Here is a 17,966-nt window from a genome sequence, read left to right as displayed (position 1 = left end):
AGAAAGATATTAATATCCAAGTACAAGAAGGTTATAGAACACAAGCAGATTTAACTCCAGGAAGACTACCTCAAGGCATTTAATAAGCAAACTCCCAGAGGTCAAAGGTAAGAAAAGATTCTAAAATCAGCAAGAGAAAAGAAACAAATAATATTCAAAGGTGCTCCAGTACATCTGGCAGCAGACTTCTGAGTGGAAACCTTACAGGCCAGCGTTGGACAGATCATCTAGACAGAAAATCAACAAACACTTGACTTAATCTGTGCTATAGACCAAATAGACCTAATAGATATGTACAGAATATTTTATCCAATGGCTGCAGAATACATATTCTTCTCCTCAGCACATGGATCATACTCAAGGATAGACCATCTATTAAGTGCTGAAGGAAAAAACTTTTATACTAGAATAGTATATCCATCTGACAAGGAATTAATAATCAGAATATATAATATGTTTCATTTGTTTCAAGAAACAAATGAAAATGTAAACACAACATACCAAAACCTATGGGATACAGTTAAAGCAGTACTAACAGGAAGGTTTATAGCATTGAATGCCTACATCAAAAAAGTAGAAAAAATTAAAAAAACAACATAATGATGCATCTTAAAGAACTAGAAAAGCAAGAGCAAACCAAACCCAATATTAGTAGAAGAAAAGAAATAATAAAAATCAAAGAAGAAATAAACAAAATTGAAAGGGAAAAACATACAAATATCAATCGAACAAAAATTGGTTTTGTTTAAATATAAGCAAAATTGACAAACCTTTAGCCAGACTAAAGAAAAAAAGAGAGAAGACCCAAATAAATAAAATCAGAGATGATAAAGGAGACATTAAAATTCATACTTCAAAAGTCCAAAAGATCATTAGTGGCTACTATAAGCAACTATATGCCAATAAATTATAAAATCTAGAAGAAATAGACAAATTCCTAGATACATACAACCTACCAAGATTGAACTGTGAAGAAATCCAAAACCTGAACAGACCAATAACAAATAACAGGCTCAAAGCTGTAATAAAAAGTCTCCCAGCAAAGAAAAGCCCGGGACCCAAAGGCTTCACTGCTGAATTCTACCAAACATTGAAAGAACTAATACCAATCCTACTCAAACTATTCTGAAAAATAGAGGAGGAGAGAATACTTCCAAACTCATTCTACAAGGTCAGTATTATCCTGATACCAAAACCAGACAAAAACATATATACATATATTTATATTTATATATATATATTTTTATATATATAAAAGAAAACTACAGGCCAATATACCCAACGAATATTGATGCAAATGTCCTCAACAAAATACTGGCAAACTGAATTCAACAACACATTAAAAATTCATTCATAGTGACCACCTGGGATTTATCCCAGGGATGCAGGAATGGCTCAATCAGTGTGATACATCGTATCAACAGAATGAAGGACAAAAATCATATGATCATTTCAACCAATGTTGAAAAAGCATTTGATGAAATTCAACGTCCCTTCATTATAAAAACCCTAAAAAAACTGGGGATAGAAAGAACACATTTCAACATAATAAAAGCCATACATGACAGACCCAAAGCTAGTATCATACAAAATGGGGAAAAACTGAAAGGCTTTCCTCTGATATCTGGAATAAGACAGATATGCCCACTTTTACCACTGTTATTCTACATAGTACTGGAAGTCCTAGCTAGAGCAATCAGACAAGAGAAAGAAATAAAGTGCATCCAAATTGGAAAGCAAAATGTCAAATTATACTTGTTTGCAGATGATACAATCTCATATTTGGAAAAACCCAAATACTCCACACATAAAAACTATTAGAACTGTAAACAAATTCAGTAAAGTTGCAGGATACAAAATCAATGTACAAAAATTAGTAGCATTTCTATATGCCAACACTGAACAATCTGGAAAAGAAATCAAAGAAGTAATCCCATTTACAATAGCCACAAATAAAATTAAATACCTAGGAATTAACTAAACCAAAGAAGTGAAAGATCTATTCAATGAAAACTATAAAACCCTGATGAAAGAAATTGAAGAGAACACCAAAAAATAGAAAGATATTCCATGTCATCCATGAATTGGAAGAATCAATATTGTTAAAATGTCCATAGTTCTCAAACAATCTATAGATTCAATGCAATCTCTATCAAATTATCAATGACATTCTTCACAGAAATTTTTTAAAAATTCCAAAATGTATATAGAACCACAAAAGACCCAGAATAGCCAAAGCTATCCTAAGGAAAAAGAACAAAAATGGAAAAACCACATTACCTGACTTCAAATTATACAACAGAGCTATTGTAACCAAAACAGCATGGCACTGGCATAAAAACAGACACACAGAACAGTGGAACAGAATAGAGAACCCAGAAATAAATCATACATCTACAGTGAACTCATTTTTGACAAAGATGCTGGGAAAACTAGATTGTCTATATGCAGAACAATGAAACAAGATACCTATCTCTCACCATATACAAAAATCAAATCAAAATAGATTAAAGACTTAAATCCAAAACCTCAAACTATGAAACTACTAAAGAAAACTTTGGGGAAACTCTACTGGACATTGGACTGGGCAGAGACTTCTTGAGCAATAACCCACAAGCACAGGCAACCAAAGCAAAAATGAACAAATGGGAATACATCAAGTTAAAAAGCTTCTGCACAACAAAGGAAACAACAAAGTGAAGACACAACCCACAAAATGGGAGAAATATTTGCAAACCACCCATCTGACAAGGAATTAATAACCAGAATATATAAGGAGGTCAAACAATTCTATAGGAAAAACCTAATAATCTGATTAAAAATGGGTAAAAGATCTGAATAGACATCTCTCAAAAGAAGACATACAATTAGCAAATAGGTATGGAAAGGTGTTCACATCATTAATCATCAGAGAAATGTAAATTAAAACTACAATGAGATATCATCTCACCCTAATTAAAAAATGGCTTTTATTTAAAAAAATAGGCAATAACAAATGCCAGCAAGGATGTGGAGAAAAGAGAACCCTTATACACTATCGGCGGGGATGTAAATTAGTACAATCACTACGGAGAACAGTTTGGAAGTTCCTCAAAAAACTAAAAATAGAGCTACCATATGATCCAGCAATCTCACTTCTAGGTATATACCTAAAAGAAAGGAAATCAGCATATCAAAAAGATATCTGCACTCTCATGTTTATTGCAGCACTATTCACAATAGCCAAGATGTGGAAGCAAATTAAGTGTCCATTCACAGACAAATGGATAAAGAAAACGTGGTGCATATACACAGTGGACTACTATAAAAAATCAATGAGATCCCATCATTTGCAACAAAATGAATGAAACTGGCAGTCATTATGTTAAGTGAAATAAGCCAGGTACAGAAAGACAAACATTGCATGTTCTCACTTATTTGTGGGAGCTAAAGATTAAAATGATTGGACTCATGGAGATAGAGTAATAGAAGGATGGTTACCAGAGGCTGGGAAGGGTATCAGGAGGGAGGGAAAAGAAGGATGATTAATGAGTTTAAAAAAATAGGTAGAAAGAATAAATAAGATCTAATATTTGCTAGCACAACAGGGTGACTATATTTTTAAAAATTCAGTTGCTCATTTTAAAATAACTAAAAGAGTATAATTGGATTGTTTGAAACACAAAGGATAAATTCATGAGGTGATGGATACCTGATTTACCCTGATGTGATTTTTATGCATACCATGCCTGTATCAAAATATCTCATGTAGCCCATAAATATATACACCTACTATGTACCCACAAAAATTAAAAATTAAAATTTTTTAACAAGCACATTACACCTGCACAAATAGCAATTAAATAGGAATTCCAATACTTATTTACATCTCTTAAAGAATATTTAAAAGGCTCTAATATGTAAGCATTGGCAACATTTTTCAAAATTGCCATTCTACGTTCTCCTCCAGAGATGTTGGGCTGGGACATTTCCCCCAACAAAGCCCAAATCCCTGTCTTCACATCCACCCTTCATAGTTTCTATGCCTTTTCACGCCCCTGTTATTTTCCAGCTCTTTCTGTCTAATTCTCTCATATTTCCTTCTACTTCTGCAGACCTTCCCCTCTTTCTCAACCCAGTCCACAAATTTTTTTCATGTTTCTAAAGTTGTCTTTTTTGTATTGGAAACTGAAACTGTCATTAGCTATCCATGTGTTTTCTTTCTCTTTTTGTTTTTTTATTTTTATTGTTTTTATTTTTATAGATTTAGGGGTACAGATGGAGGTGTGTTACGTGGATATACTGTGTAATGGTGAAGTCTGGGCTTTTAGTGTACCCATCACCTGAATAGTGCACATTGCACCCAATAGGCAGTATTTCATCCATCATCCCTCTTCCACCCTCCCACCTTTTGTAGTCTCCATTGTCTACTATTCCACTCCATATGTTTAGCTCCTTCTTACAAGGGAGAACATTTGGTGTTTGACTTTCTGTTTCTGAGTCATTTCATTTGTGATAATAACCTCTGATAAGGACTACGGTGTCCTTAATGTCTACGCTGCAATTCCATACTCAGGCAGAGACTGCCTCCTTATTTTTCTCTCCCATTGATTCCATCCATGTTGCTGCAAAAAACATTTCATTCTTTTTTTGGCTGTGTAGTATTACATGAAATATGTATACCACATTTTTAATCCAATCACCTGTTGATGAACACGTAGGTTGATTCCATGACTTTGCTGTTGTGAATTGTGCTGCAATAAACATGTGAATGCAGGTGTCCTTTTGATATAATGATTTCTTTTCCTTTGGGTAGGTACCTGGGAGTGGGATTACTGGATCAAAGGGTAGTTCTATTTTCAGTTATTTGAGAAATCTCCTATTGTTTTCTACAGTGGTTGTACTAATTTACTTTCCCACCAACAGTGTATAAGTGTTCCCTTTTCTCCACATTCTCACCAATATCTGTTGATTTTTGGCAGTCCCCCAATTCTCTTTCACAAAAATATAGGAATTGGACAGCCAAGGTCTTTATTTAGTGCAATGAAGACAGAAGGGTGTTAAAGGAAGGTGGGAAACACTCACATATTAATAAGTCTTGTCCCCACCCCACAAATGATAAGCAAAGTGGAAGAGACCTTAAGCTATGGGGGAGCTTTTGTTGGTTGTTATTTTCTTTCTTTTCTTTTCTTTTTTTTTGACGGAGTCCCGCTCTGTTGTGGCTGGAGTGCAGTGTTATGATCTCAGCTCACTACAACCTCCACCTCCCGGATTCACGCCATTCTCCTGCCTCAGCCTCCCTAGTAGCTGGGACTACAGGCGCCCGCCACCACGCCTGGCTAATTTTTTGTATTTTTAGTAGAGACAGGGTTTCACCGTGTTAGCCAGGATGGTCTCAATCTCCTGACCTCATGATCCACCCGCCTTGGCCTCCCAGAGTGCTGGGATTACAGGCATGAACCACCACGCCTGGCCATTGGTTGTTATTTTCTAGAAAACGGGAGCAGATAGAATTTTCTAACTCTGGCTTTGCAAATACTATAATTGTTCTAGCAGACTGGTACCTGCTGAAAAACCTCAGATGACTTGTAGTAACTTGAATTTGATTATCTCTCAGTAACTGTGTTGAGAACTTTCTGGAAATTATATCTTTAGGGGTGTGGAGAAGCCGGGAGGACTGGGTGTAAGTGCAGGGATCAGAAGCCGGTTGGCAGGTGAGAGGTTTTCTCACTCTAGGGAGATTCTTCAAGCAATCACTATGTCAACAGACACAAGTGTTTCCCTTCCTTCATATGAGGAAGATCAGGGATCCAAACTTACTCAAAAAGCTAAAGAGGCACCATTCATACCTGTTGGAACAGCAGGTTTTGCAGCAATTGTTGCATATGGATTATACAAACTGAAGAGCAGGGGAAATACTAAAATGTCCATTCATCTGATCCACATGCGTGTGGCAGCCCAAGGCTTTGTTGTAGGAGCAATGACTGTTGGTATAGGCTATTCCATATATCGGGAATTCTAGGCAAAACCTAAGCCTTAGAAGAAGAGATGCTGTCTTGGTCTTGTTGGAGAGCTTGCTTTAGTTAGAGGTCTCATTATTGAAGTTACCTATTATTGTTGGAAATAAACTAGTTTGTATGAGTTTAGATGGTAACATGGCATTTTGAATATTGGCTTCCTTTCTTGCAGGCTTGATTTGCCTGGTGACCGAATTACTAGTGACTAGTTTACTAACTAGGTCATTCAAGGAAGTCAAGTTAACTTAAACATGTCACCTAAATGCACTTGATGGTGTTGAAATGTCCACCTTCTTAAATTTTTAAGATGAACTTAGTTCTAAAGAAGATAACAGGCCAATCCTGAAGGTACTCCCAGTTTGCTGCAGAATCTCACATATTTTGGATGTTGTATAAGAGTCCTATTTGCCCCAGTTAATTCAACTTTTGTCTGCCTGTTTTGTGGACTGGCTGGCTCTGTTAGAACTCTGTCCAAAAAGTGCATGGAATATAACTTGTAAAGCTTCCCACAATTGATAATATATATGCATGTGTTTAAACCAAATCCAGAAAGCTTAAACAATAGAGCTGCATAATAGTAGTATTTATTAAAGAATCACAATTGTAAACATGAGAATAACTTAAGGATTCTAGTTTAGTTTTTTGTAATTGCAAATTATATTTTTGCTGCTGATATATTAGAATAATTTTTAAATGTCATCTTGAAATAGAAATATGTATTTTAAGCACTCATGCAAAGGTAAATGAACACTTTTTAAATGTGTGTGTTGCTTATTTTTTCCGTAAGAATTGTAAACATTGAACTGAACAAATTACCTATAACGGATTTGATTAATGACTTATGAGCAAGCTGGTTTGGCCAGACAGTACACCCAAACTTTTATATAATATGCAGAAGGCTATTACACTTGCAAAATTCTCTTGTCTAATCTGAATTTACATTCCATGGTGATAACATGGTATATGTATTGTTATTAAAGTAAGTGACCCACGTCAAAAAAAAAAAAAAGAAATTATATCTCTAACTCAAGATCTTTGCTCTAAACGCTTGAAGTCAAAAGTCAGAGCATAAACAGAGGTGATTCTGAGGCAAGAACAGTGACTGACAGGGCAGAGGAGGAGGTTGGAGGTGCATTGGGGCTGACCTGCATCGCCCTTCCCTTTGATGAAAAGAATCTATTTCTTCCATAAGATAAACACAACACTGAAGAAAAAAGAAATGACCCAATGCAGACATTACTCAGTTCAATAAGACCAGCTCTGTTACATGTCAGTAGAGAGGACCAATAAAACTATGTAAGAAAATGGACACTGACATTCAACACTGTCACCCCCTACCCCATACATGGGTGAGTTGAGAATGTTTTGCATGTTTTTATCCAGATACATTTTTCTGATTATACTGGAATTAATGTGATATCTCCACGATTGAAACCTTTTTGAGATCCCAAGGCAATGACAGTTTTTAATTCCCTGAGGCAATCTTCTACGTTAGATGATCTCACTTCAAATGATTTTTGATTACTGACTGTGTAATGCAAATTTAACCACTGAGCTCATTTCAAACAGAGAAATGCTCAAAAGCAAGGTATTCTAGATTAAAAATTCCTAGGGATCAAAACCATGCCTCATTTATATTTTCCATGACCCCATGGCATAGTGGACTTTATTACATAGAAATATAACTTTAAAAAATTATTACATTGAATCTGAATCTGACTTAAACACCAATTGTATGATCACCTCTCCATGCCTCAGCTCCTTCCAATGTAAAATAAAACTGGGGATTTTAAACTCAAATGCTTTCAGATCCAGGCAGGCAAAGTGAACATGTGAGGTAGCCTGAGTACCAGTAGGGAGTAATGAGGACTATGATAATGCCCATTAATCTGCAAATTCATTAAAACTGTGCTGCTGCCCTCAAAAAAAATGTTTTCTGATTATATTTGGCCTGCAAAACACCTGTTTGAAATGCTCTCTAAGGTTGTTGCTTCCCTCATCCCTTATATTGTTCTTGAGTCAGCCATTGCTCTGGTACACATTCTTTCTAAGGATAGTCAAAAACAATATTGGGGGAGAGAGAGGTAGGTGGGTGATAACCTCCAACCAGAGCTTCCCAAGGAGATACCACTGTGTCCTTAATGCTTATGCTGGAGTTCCATACTCAGGCAGAGATTGCCTCCTTATTTTTCTCTCCCATTGATTAACTAACTGATCCCCTGTAGTAACTGTTGCTAAGTTTCAACTTAGAGTAAGCCACAAAAAGCAGAACACACCAAAAAAGACATCTGGGAATGAACATTAAAGGTGTTTGGAGTTTTCCAATTTATTAGTTGCAGAAAGTAAGACTCTAGTGAGCAGAGGGAGTCAGCATCATTAAAAATGCTGCCATGGACCCACAGAAACACCACAACAATCCCAGAGTCCTGCAGAGAGGGGTGGAGACAGCAGTTGCTGGCTAGTCTAGGCAGAGAAGGCAAAGCCCACCCTGTTGTTGGTCATGTCATAGACAGAGTAATATTCCTTGAAGAAGACATCCCCCAGAATCCAGAGGGGCTGCCCACTGTGGGAGGGCAGGTAGGTGGCCTCAGTTCCGAGCCTGCAGTAGCCATTGTTCTGAAGAGACAAAGGACATGAAGATATAACTAGCTGTACTGTAGAGACCTTTCCCCACAGGGACTCCCCATCTTATATTACATGACACCTGCAAGGGGCCCTGAATTCTTGTTCAGTCTCAGCCTGGTCCCTGGTGCCCCGCTCACATCATAGGTGCCCAGATGTGAGCTGGGACATGGAACTCCTGTTTGGGCCCACCAAATCCCAGTACCCAGGAAGCCAGGAGTGAATACGTACGTTGAAGACATAGGCAGAGGGAGGCAGAGGAAACTGGGCCCTGCCGATGATGAAGGTGATGGTGGGCATGCTCTGTATGTAGCTGCAGTCAACCACAAACTGAGAGGGGGAAGAGGCAAAGCTGAGGCGCTTCAGGGGACTAGAAGCCCAGGTAAAAGGCCCAAGGCCCACTTTGTTCCCGTGAGTTCCCTGTAAGACTTTCCCCTCGACCTTCCAGTAAAGGCTGTTTCAGAGCATGGAAGGCCTGGCCTTCCCAGGAATAACTCTGACCAGGCTCTCTTGCTTTCTTGAGTCCTCTCCTTAAATACATCTCAGCTTTTGGATTTTGGTTGTATTGATATGGTCATAAAGAATGAGGCTTATTCTAGAACAGAGTCTCTAGCCTTGGAAAGTGAAAATTACACAGAAAAGGCATGGGGCACACACTTGTGGAAGCATACTCTCCCACATACTCATATCCGCATTTGTGTGCACACGTCCATGTACTCACCATAGCATGTGCACACATGTATGCATGCATGCGCACAGATGTGTGCACACACACACACACACACAACCTGAGAAATCAAGATTTAGTCTGGGAATAGATTCTTGCATGCAGGGAGAAGCAAACAACAGATATGAGTACAAAGCGGGCAGGTGTGGGGAGAGAAGGCTACTCAGAGTGAAATCCAAAGATGTATTCCTATGGGAGAAAGAAACCAAAAGGAATGGAGAAATGTGTTGACTCTAATATTTCAGAGCAGTCAAGTGATAGTGGCCAGAAAGCTGAAATTTGCCCCTAGGACATACAGTGGATTCACAGCACCTCCTGACAACCATTCACCCCATACTCAATCAGTCTGAGTAGAGATGGTGTTACTCCCTCCTCTTCCCCTTCCTTGCATTGAAGGTTCATGACAGAAACACCATGCTGTATCCCCACCCATCTTTCCTGCCAAAGCCTCAGGTCCCATCCAACCCTTCCTCCTCTCTGTTGTGACTCCTTGCACTCAGGCATCTGTGTTGAGTCTGCCTGGGTGTGCAGAAAAGCCCTTGGCTTCTGGTACTTAACATCACCATTCTGAGCCTGCTGGGCTCCTGTTGCCTGCAGGAAGGAGCCCATGTACTACTGGGGAATGGCCAGCAGGAAGGTCCCGGAATCCACGATGGCCTGGCAACCGTCAGAGCACAAGCCAGTGGCCTGGTTACCGATGGCAAATCTGAGGGGGACACCAGGACAAAGAGAATCAAGTGCCTCTTCTGAAAACATGAGCCATGTCATCCCTTGTCCCCCAACCCAGCAGCTCTGATGTTCTTCTTCCTATTACAGCGAAGCCACTCCTATTACACATCTGCCCATGAAATGCTTCTGTCCACTTGTCATTATTGGAGTCACATCCTCAGTCTTGATCTGGTGCCTACTCCAGCTCTGACTAAAAGCTCTAGGAAGACAGAGCCTGTGTCTTATCTTCTTTCATCTACCTATATGGGGTCCAACACATAGTGCCAAACACAGTCAGGGCTTGTAATTAATAAACAGCTGCATTTTAAGCACCTACTATGTGTAAGACACTCTTTCAGGATTTATGGTGATACAAGGAGTGGGTAATTAGTGCTTACTGCTTTAAGGAGCTTACTCTAATAGAGATGAAACAACACAGTTACTCAAGCCATGACTAACACTGTAAGGCAGTAGCTGATAAACCCCGTAATGTGGTACATAGACTCTTACGTGATTCAGTCTCTGATTCCTTGTCTTGCTTTTTTCTACTGTTCTACCCTTCCTCTTCATCCCACATAGACGTGTTGAGATCTGTCTATGAGCCAGGTATCATGCAAGGCGCTTGGAGATACAATGGTAAACAAGACATACACCACAGTCTAGTGGAGAGCCCAGACATTTAACAAAAACACACAAATGATGTCTCATTGCAGCCCTGATAGGTGCACATTGCAATGTGCCAGAGAAAAGGGGACTTGATCTAGTTTGGGAAGCCAGAACAAGGATTTTTCTGAGGAAGTGAGGAAGTGATAAAGGATGAGTAGAATTGGGCTATATGAAAAGCCACCTCCATTCCATGCACAAATAATCTGCCAAGCTCTTACCTCTTTCTGCTCTTGTAGATTGGGCTGTTTCTCCAGTGCCTTACCCAATGACTAGGACATGTTAATTGTGACAGCAGCACAGGTAAGCATTATAGGATCAAAAGAGAGAGAAATCACTGTGCTCTGGGCCCCTGGGAGGATTTTTAGGGAAGATACGAATTAATCTGGGCTTTGAGGAATGCCTACAAGTCAAGTAAGCACTCCAGGTGGCATGATTAAAAGAACAAAAGCAAGAAAATCATGGCCAGGTGCAAGGACTTGTTGAAGTCTGTGCTTAATATCTGGAAGCACTGAGAGGCTATATTGATAGGTGGAGCTGAGATTCTGTATGGTCTTAAATACAGATCAAAGGAGTTTTGTCTTTAATTGGCATGTGATAGAGAATTCTCGGGTGTAGAAATAACTGATCTGAGCACAAGCTTAACTGATCCCAACGCGGATCAAATAAGCTTGTGCTCAAATTTTGGCCTTATAAAATGTGTGACTTCGGACAAGTTACTTAGCCCTCTGAGCCTTTATTTCTTTATCGATAGAATGAAACATATTGCTGACCTCCTTATAGTGCTCTTGTGGAAATTATATGCAATAATATATTTAAAGTACTTAGGCCGGGCACGGTGGCTCACACCTGTAATCCCAGTACTTTGGGAGGCCAAGGTGGGTGGATCATTTGAGGTTAGGAGTTTGAGACCAGCCTGGCCAACATGGTGAAAGCCTGTCTCTACTAAAAGTACAAAAAATTAGCTGGGCATGGGGGTGGGCACCTGTAATCCCAGCTACTCGGGAGGCTGAGGCAGGGGAATCGTTTGAACCCCGGAGGCAGAGGTTGCAATGAGCTGAGATCACACTACTGCACTCCAGCCTGGGTGACAGAGTTAGACCCTGTCTCAATTAAATAAATAAATAAAATACTTAGCATAGCACCTGGCACATATCAAACATCAATGACAGCTATTACTTTCACTAATGATAGAAGTAGTAAAGATTATGCTGATGGAAATCATCAAGCTTCCAAGAATAGAAACATAGATTCACAGTGCCTAGGAATGATCAACCTGCCAGCATGCTGAGACTCAGTACCCAATTCAAAAAGTTCAGACCAGAGCTAGACACCAGAGTCTACTGAGCTCTAGGACCACCTCAGCCTAGGGGCTGGTGATTCTATTTAAGAAGCCCGTGTGATGTGGAGGAACAGGAAATGTTGTTAAGCTGGAGGAACTCCCTGTGAGTGTCCACAATCCACAGGAAGTGCCCTCTCTACTTACTCCTCGATGGCAATCTGCCAGTACAGTTCCAGGCTGACAGGGGTCCAGATGACCTAACCAGAATAAAGTTGGGGGTCCACACCTCCAAGGATGAGCTCTCCACCATACTGGCAGGTTGGCTGGCTAGGGAGAGATGTACAAGAACGTGAGTGCCCACACACAGTCGGTGAGGCAGTTCTCTCTCCTCTCTCCTTCCTGCACTCCCTCAGACACAGGGGTGATGCAGACGAGGGGACGCTGTCCTCTGAGCTGCTCTCAGACTCAGCCTGCTGAGGCACAGGAGGAGACTTCTCAGAGTAACACCAAACTACTAAACACGATGCCCATAAGGAAGACAGAAGTGGAAACCAGGCACCCAAAAACAAACTAGAAAAGCATCCCAGAGAAACCCTCCCTGGGAGGAAGTGAGAACAGGAAACAGCTTTGGGGACAGCTAGAATGGGGCCTGAGAGAGCCCGCAAGTGCACTCTGAGAGGCATGCTCCCATCATGGTCAGGTCATAAACTAGACAATACTGGAAGGACTTCAGCCTTTTTTGCTCCTTATGCTGGCCAGTCATAGAAGAAAGACATGTGAACTTCAGGTACTTTGAGGATCATGTGTTTGGGAAAGAAGGAACAAGGGATAAAGTTTGGCGCAAAAGTACAGTGCCAAGTGGAGCAAGAAAAGTACTGGATTTGTGATCAAGATATTTGAGTTTGAGTCTTGGCTTCACACCTACTATGAGTGACCTTGATCAATTCTGACAACCTGTTTGAGCCTCCATTTTCTCCCTGGCAAGATGGGGCTAATATGAGGATTTTTGAGATGTCATTTGAAGTAATTGCTAGGAGAACACTTTATAAAGCCAGACATAATATTATGATTATTCCTCCATTATAGTTCTCTTTACTAGTAATGCTCATGTGGCTTGTTCTTTAGTGCTAATACAGCAGTCTCCAGATTTCCTAAATAAACACTGAGGGACTGTTACTCAATTTTATGAAAGGTCATCATGTGGCTTATAGCTAATATAAGTTAAAATTCTTTTTTTTTTTTTTTTTTTTTTGAGATGGAGTCTCACTCTGTCACCCAGGCTGGAGTGCAGTGGTGCGATCTCGGCTCACTGCAAGCTCCGCCTCCCAGGTTCACGCCATTCTCCTGCCTCACTCTCCCAAGTAGCAGGGACTACAGGTGCCCGCCACCAAGACCGGCTAATTTTTTTGTATTTTTAGTAGAGACGGGGTTTCACCGTGTTAGCCAGGATGGTCTCAATCTCCTGACCTCGTGATCCGCCCACCTGGGCCTCCCAAAGTGCTGGGATTACAAGCGTGAGCCACCACTTCTGGCATAATTTAAAATTCTTAAAGTGTACTTAAAATAAGATTTTTCCCAAATTTTCTGAAATACATGAATTTTATATAGCAAGTTACACTCATTGTGTCAGAACACATTATAACCTGGACCCCATCTGGTCTTGGGTTGCCTAGAATCCCCATGGACCCTCATTTTCTGACCCCTTCACAGGACGAAGGTTCTCACCAAGTGAAGTAGAAGCTGAAGACGGGCTGAGTGAGCTGGCCCTGCTGCAGCATCCCCTGCATTACTGTAGGGGAATTCCCCACTGCCATGTTTGGGTAGGCCATTCCCAGGATCCTGTCAAAGTCTGAATAGTAGAAGGGGTCGCTGGGCTCATTCTCACTCAGGCCAAACTCCTGGTTATTGACAACGATGTTATGAACCTATGGCAAGCAGACAGTACAGCTTGACAATTCAGGTGCACAAATCGCACGGCTTCCCAGACTTATGTGCACAGGGTATGGAATCCAGAAATCCTCCTGGGGAGAGGTTCTGCTTCTTTCATGCAGAACCCAACCACAAGGGTGGGAGTGGAGGGTGAAAGAGCAACCTTTCTAATCATGTGTGTCTTGGAAAAAACAATGTGGATGTTGGAGAAGTGGAAGAAGTTTTTTCTGGAGTTATAGTTTCCACTTCCATGGACAGTGAAAGAATTGAATGGTTTCATACTGAACAATCTATGTGCAAGAATGATTAGAGGAATTATAGGTGTCTGAACTAAAGAAATAAGCAAATAGTAAAAAGGCTTGTCTTCAAATATGCAAAGTGCAACTGGGTGGAAGAGGAAGTAGACTTATCTGTGTGTTTCCGGAGGGCAGAGTTAGGACCATACAGCAAAGTTGCAAGAAGACACAACAACTTTAGCACAACATAAAGGCTTCCTGCAGTCAGGACTGCTGTGGAAGCGATTTACATCTTGGGATGAAGGCTGAATTAGTCTTTGTGTTCCTTCCAACACTCAGCTTCTGGGAAGCTTGGACCTAATTAGTAAGCATGAGTTTCTCTAATAGTGTAAGACTCTAGAAAATGGGAGCCAAACCACAGGCCCTCAGAGGCTATGAAAACACTACTTACAGTCACAGTGTCATAGCCCAGGAACACACTCAGGCTGCTACTCCCACAGGATAGTGCATAGGTTTATCCATTGTTTCTGAAGGTGGAGGACAGGCTGGGATTGAACCTGTTGTGATTGGCTAAGAAAGACAGAATGGAATATTAATTTCATTTGCAGTTTTCCAAAACACATGAAGGCTACTTATCCTTGATGGATTGGGCTCATCAGACCAAGGCTGGGATAGGGCAACACCCTAGATCTTTTCTTGTAGACAAACTGTGCTAGTCCTAGAAAAGTCTATGACACACATTGCCCAAATTCCTTCCAGCTGACCATTCCCTGAGAGAAAGATTGCCTCAGACTTACCAGAAACACTGGGCCACAGGAGGGAGCTCGGCGGGAGGAAAGGAAGCCTTAGTCTGTTTCTGCTGTCTGTCTCCAAAAAAGTCAGCGCTTCTGAAAAGTGGTGCTGAAGTGATAGACTGAGAGCAATTTCTAGATGTTCCAAACAGAAGGAGGATACATGATGGACAAAGAACTCTGGACTTAGAATGATATGCCTGCACTCAAATCCCAGCTCCACTCCTCTATCTGCTCCCCTCATGGTGTGGAGGGTGGTAGTGACATACTCACAGTAGGCTTGGCTCTGGCAGTAGATGGAGGGCAGCTACAGATTGGAGGAACCCATGTCAAAGAGGACTAGGAAATTTTGGGGTGGTGTCCCAGTGCTGATCTCCCCAAAGTAGAAAGACTGCAAAAGAAAGGTTTATCACCTTCATTAAGTAACCAAGCCTTGTCTTAAGAATGGACAAGCAGTTAACCCACAGGAAGCCACCCTCTGCCCAGATCATTTTCTTGGGGGAATGAGAGGCTTATCCCACAAGTTTTCCTTCCCATCTGGAGTTAGTTCCTTTCTAGATTCTACTTTTTGTCCCTAATTGCAAGCCTTTGGCCAGCTAAGACTTAGTATGGCAAGACAATATCCTCTTCCAAATGTGTTTTCTACTTTACAGTAAGCTGATATCTTCATGGATTTATCATGCTACTCTGGAGTACCCAGAATTGGGGAAACAATCACTTTTTCTTTTTTCCTGGTGTCCAGACACACACACACACACACACCACCACCACCACCACCACACTCTTCTCCCCTTCCCTTTCAATGTTAGATACTTCTACCACCATTTTCCTCCCTTCTGGTCACACACTAGCAGAGGGTGCTAGGCAGCTAGAAAAGAGACAGCATGGAGAGAAAGAAGCTTTTCACTGGAAGGTAGTTTAAGCTCTAAGTTAACTTGGGCCAGTCATGTCACTTACCTACCTCTAGTTTCTTCACCTATAAAATGTGGGAGTTGAAATAGAAGATCCCTAACATGGCTTCCAGCTCAGACATGCCACATAACATCTCACTAAAGACAGTCCACAGGACAACAGAATGTCAAGATGCCCTGATGAGACATGGTGGGCTTGAGAATATTCAGACATTTGCTCCGGGGACTTGGCGTCTTTCCAAAGAGGGAGAGATGCAGTATCTGAGCCACTGGAGCTTTTGCCTGACAGCCTCATATGTATTTTCCTTCTTTCCCATGCACCTCATTGCCAGGACTTCCTTTGGATCTCTCAGTTGACTTGAACATTCCCACCATGAATCTCCTAACCATAAAAATGAGGCTTTAGCAGGATGGGCCAGCAATGAGAGGAAAGGAGGAAAGAAAAGGAATTACTATACTCTTAGATGGTACCAACTCGTAACTTGTTCTGATTCTTTCCATAGAAAGGGTGAGACTTTGGTTTAGTAACTAGTCAAAAATTACAGCTAATGAGCAGTATAAGTGAGTTTCTAAGAATGGTGGTTATACAAGGGTTATGGACACTCCCGGCCCCATCACTCACATCCAGGTAGTTGGTGATGGGCTCATAAGCAACAGCATCATTATTGAAATAATACTTGGCAATTGGATCAGCCTTTGGGTGGTCCCTCAGAAACGTCTCCAGTACACCCTGCTCCTCCATTGTCTGGCGGATAGACTTGCCTTTCCTCAGAATGATCCTGCAGAGAATAGGGTAAACAAATGGAAAAATAGAAACAAAATGAATCTTGGCCCCGTGAAAGCAATCTCTTCAATGACCTGACCTGCAGTGTTTAAATCTCTCCAGTACTCTACTCAAGAAAAGCCCTCTATAAGCCATGCTCTCAGTTTTTAGCACATTCTAACCACTGCTGTCACTCCAGAATTCCCGGTGTGGAATAGACCATATCATATTTTTGGGGTATTGTGTTTATATATTGTTTCCAGAGAATAAATATCTTGTTTCTTTCCAATCTCTTCTATAAGTTTGGGGTAAGGGTTGTACATCCTTCCTTCTTAGCCAACACCCACACCCATATCCCCCCACACACACTCACACACCATCCATCCATTTCAAGTCTTAGCCCCCAGTGGGTGTTCCTTTCACAGTAAAAGAGTCAACCTGATTGGTGTTCCAGGAGACCTACAGAGGAAGGCCTTTGCCCTTTCCTAGCTTGTCATGTTCCCTGAAGGCTGGAATCCACAATTAGGCCAAATCCCAATACACACCTTTCCACACCTCCTGAGAGATGTAGACAAGCCAAGACCAAGACCAGGATCTTCGTGGTGCTGACTTTTAACTCCCCACCAACACACAGGATACAGTGGCAGAGCCAGAGGTTGGGGCACACAGAGGTAGGCTAGATCTCTCTCTTATATCCTGATCCCCCTTCACTTTTGGTCTCTAGGTACATGGGCTTTCCTACATTTGTACCAGCTTCTTTGCCTACAAATCCATAGATTCTGTTTGTTTTTCCCTCTGGCAAGCATCAAGAACTTTCATATTCACTCCGTAGTGAATTTAAAAAGCAATTAATGGCTTTACTGGTGGAATCTAAAGATTAGGATTTGATAACAAATGTAAAATGCACTGAGGTCAGAGGACCCTGGTTCCTGTGTCTACTGGGCAATGGGTGTTGGCAACTTCTGCCAGGACAATGGAACAATTTGCTCTTTAGCTCCTAAGGGCATGTGGTTTTTTGAGCTTTACAGTCTACTGTCTGCTTCTTCCTCTCCTTCTCTCTCTTCCTCTTCTCTGTCTCAACTGTAGCCCTCCATATATGATTTTCATAGCCCATGAAATTCTTCTTTCTTTATTCTTTCATTTTTTTCGTTCACAAACTAGTCAATTTTTATTGAATGCTTACTCTGTGTTCACCTCTGTACTAAGCTCTGGAAGTGCAAAGATAATTAGGAAATGATCCTTGTATACAAATGCTTGCATTCCTGCTGGAATAAAGGACACATAATCAAATTGTCAGGCAATGTGACCACTCTGAGCATTCAAATGTTTGTTGAATGA

The 17,966-nt window shown here is 41.0% G+C and overlaps 1 protein-coding gene and 1 pseudogene across 1 annotated transcript; one reads left to right on the top strand and one right to left on the bottom strand.

The window, feature by feature from the left end:
• The first annotated feature begins 5,720 nt into the window (after positions 1-5,720).
• LOC129012499 (HIG1 domain family member 1A, mitochondrial-like) lies at positions 5,721-6,046 on the top strand. Its single transcript, XM_054448163.2, has one exon. The coding sequence runs from the start codon at positions 5,738-5,740 to the stop codon at positions 5,999-6,001; it is 264 nt and encodes an 87-aa protein (XP_054304138.1). The 5' UTR covers positions 5,721-5,737; the 3' UTR covers positions 6,002-6,046.
• Positions 6,047-8,300: 2,254 nt separating this feature from the next.
• Positions 8,301-17,447, bottom strand: LOC129041669 (pepsin B-like; annotated as a pseudogene).
• Between the last annotated feature and the right edge of the window lie 519 nt (positions 17,448-17,966).

This window comes from Pongo pygmaeus, chromosome 1, assembly GCF_028885625.2.
Source record: "Pongo pygmaeus isolate AG05252 chromosome 1, NHGRI_mPonPyg2-v2.0_pri, whole genome shotgun sequence".
NCBI classification, from domain to species: Eukaryota; Metazoa; Chordata; class Mammalia; order Primates; family Hominidae; genus Pongo; species Pongo pygmaeus.
Note: the sequence above shows the minus strand (reverse complement) of the source record. Positions and strands in the feature narration are given on the sequence as shown.

What these genes read in the sequence shown, in the direction of transcription:
- LOC129012499 (XM_054448163.2), top strand. Translation starts at nt 5,738, where the DNA reads ATGTCAACAGACACAAGTGTTTCCCTTCCTTCATATGAGGAAGATCAG.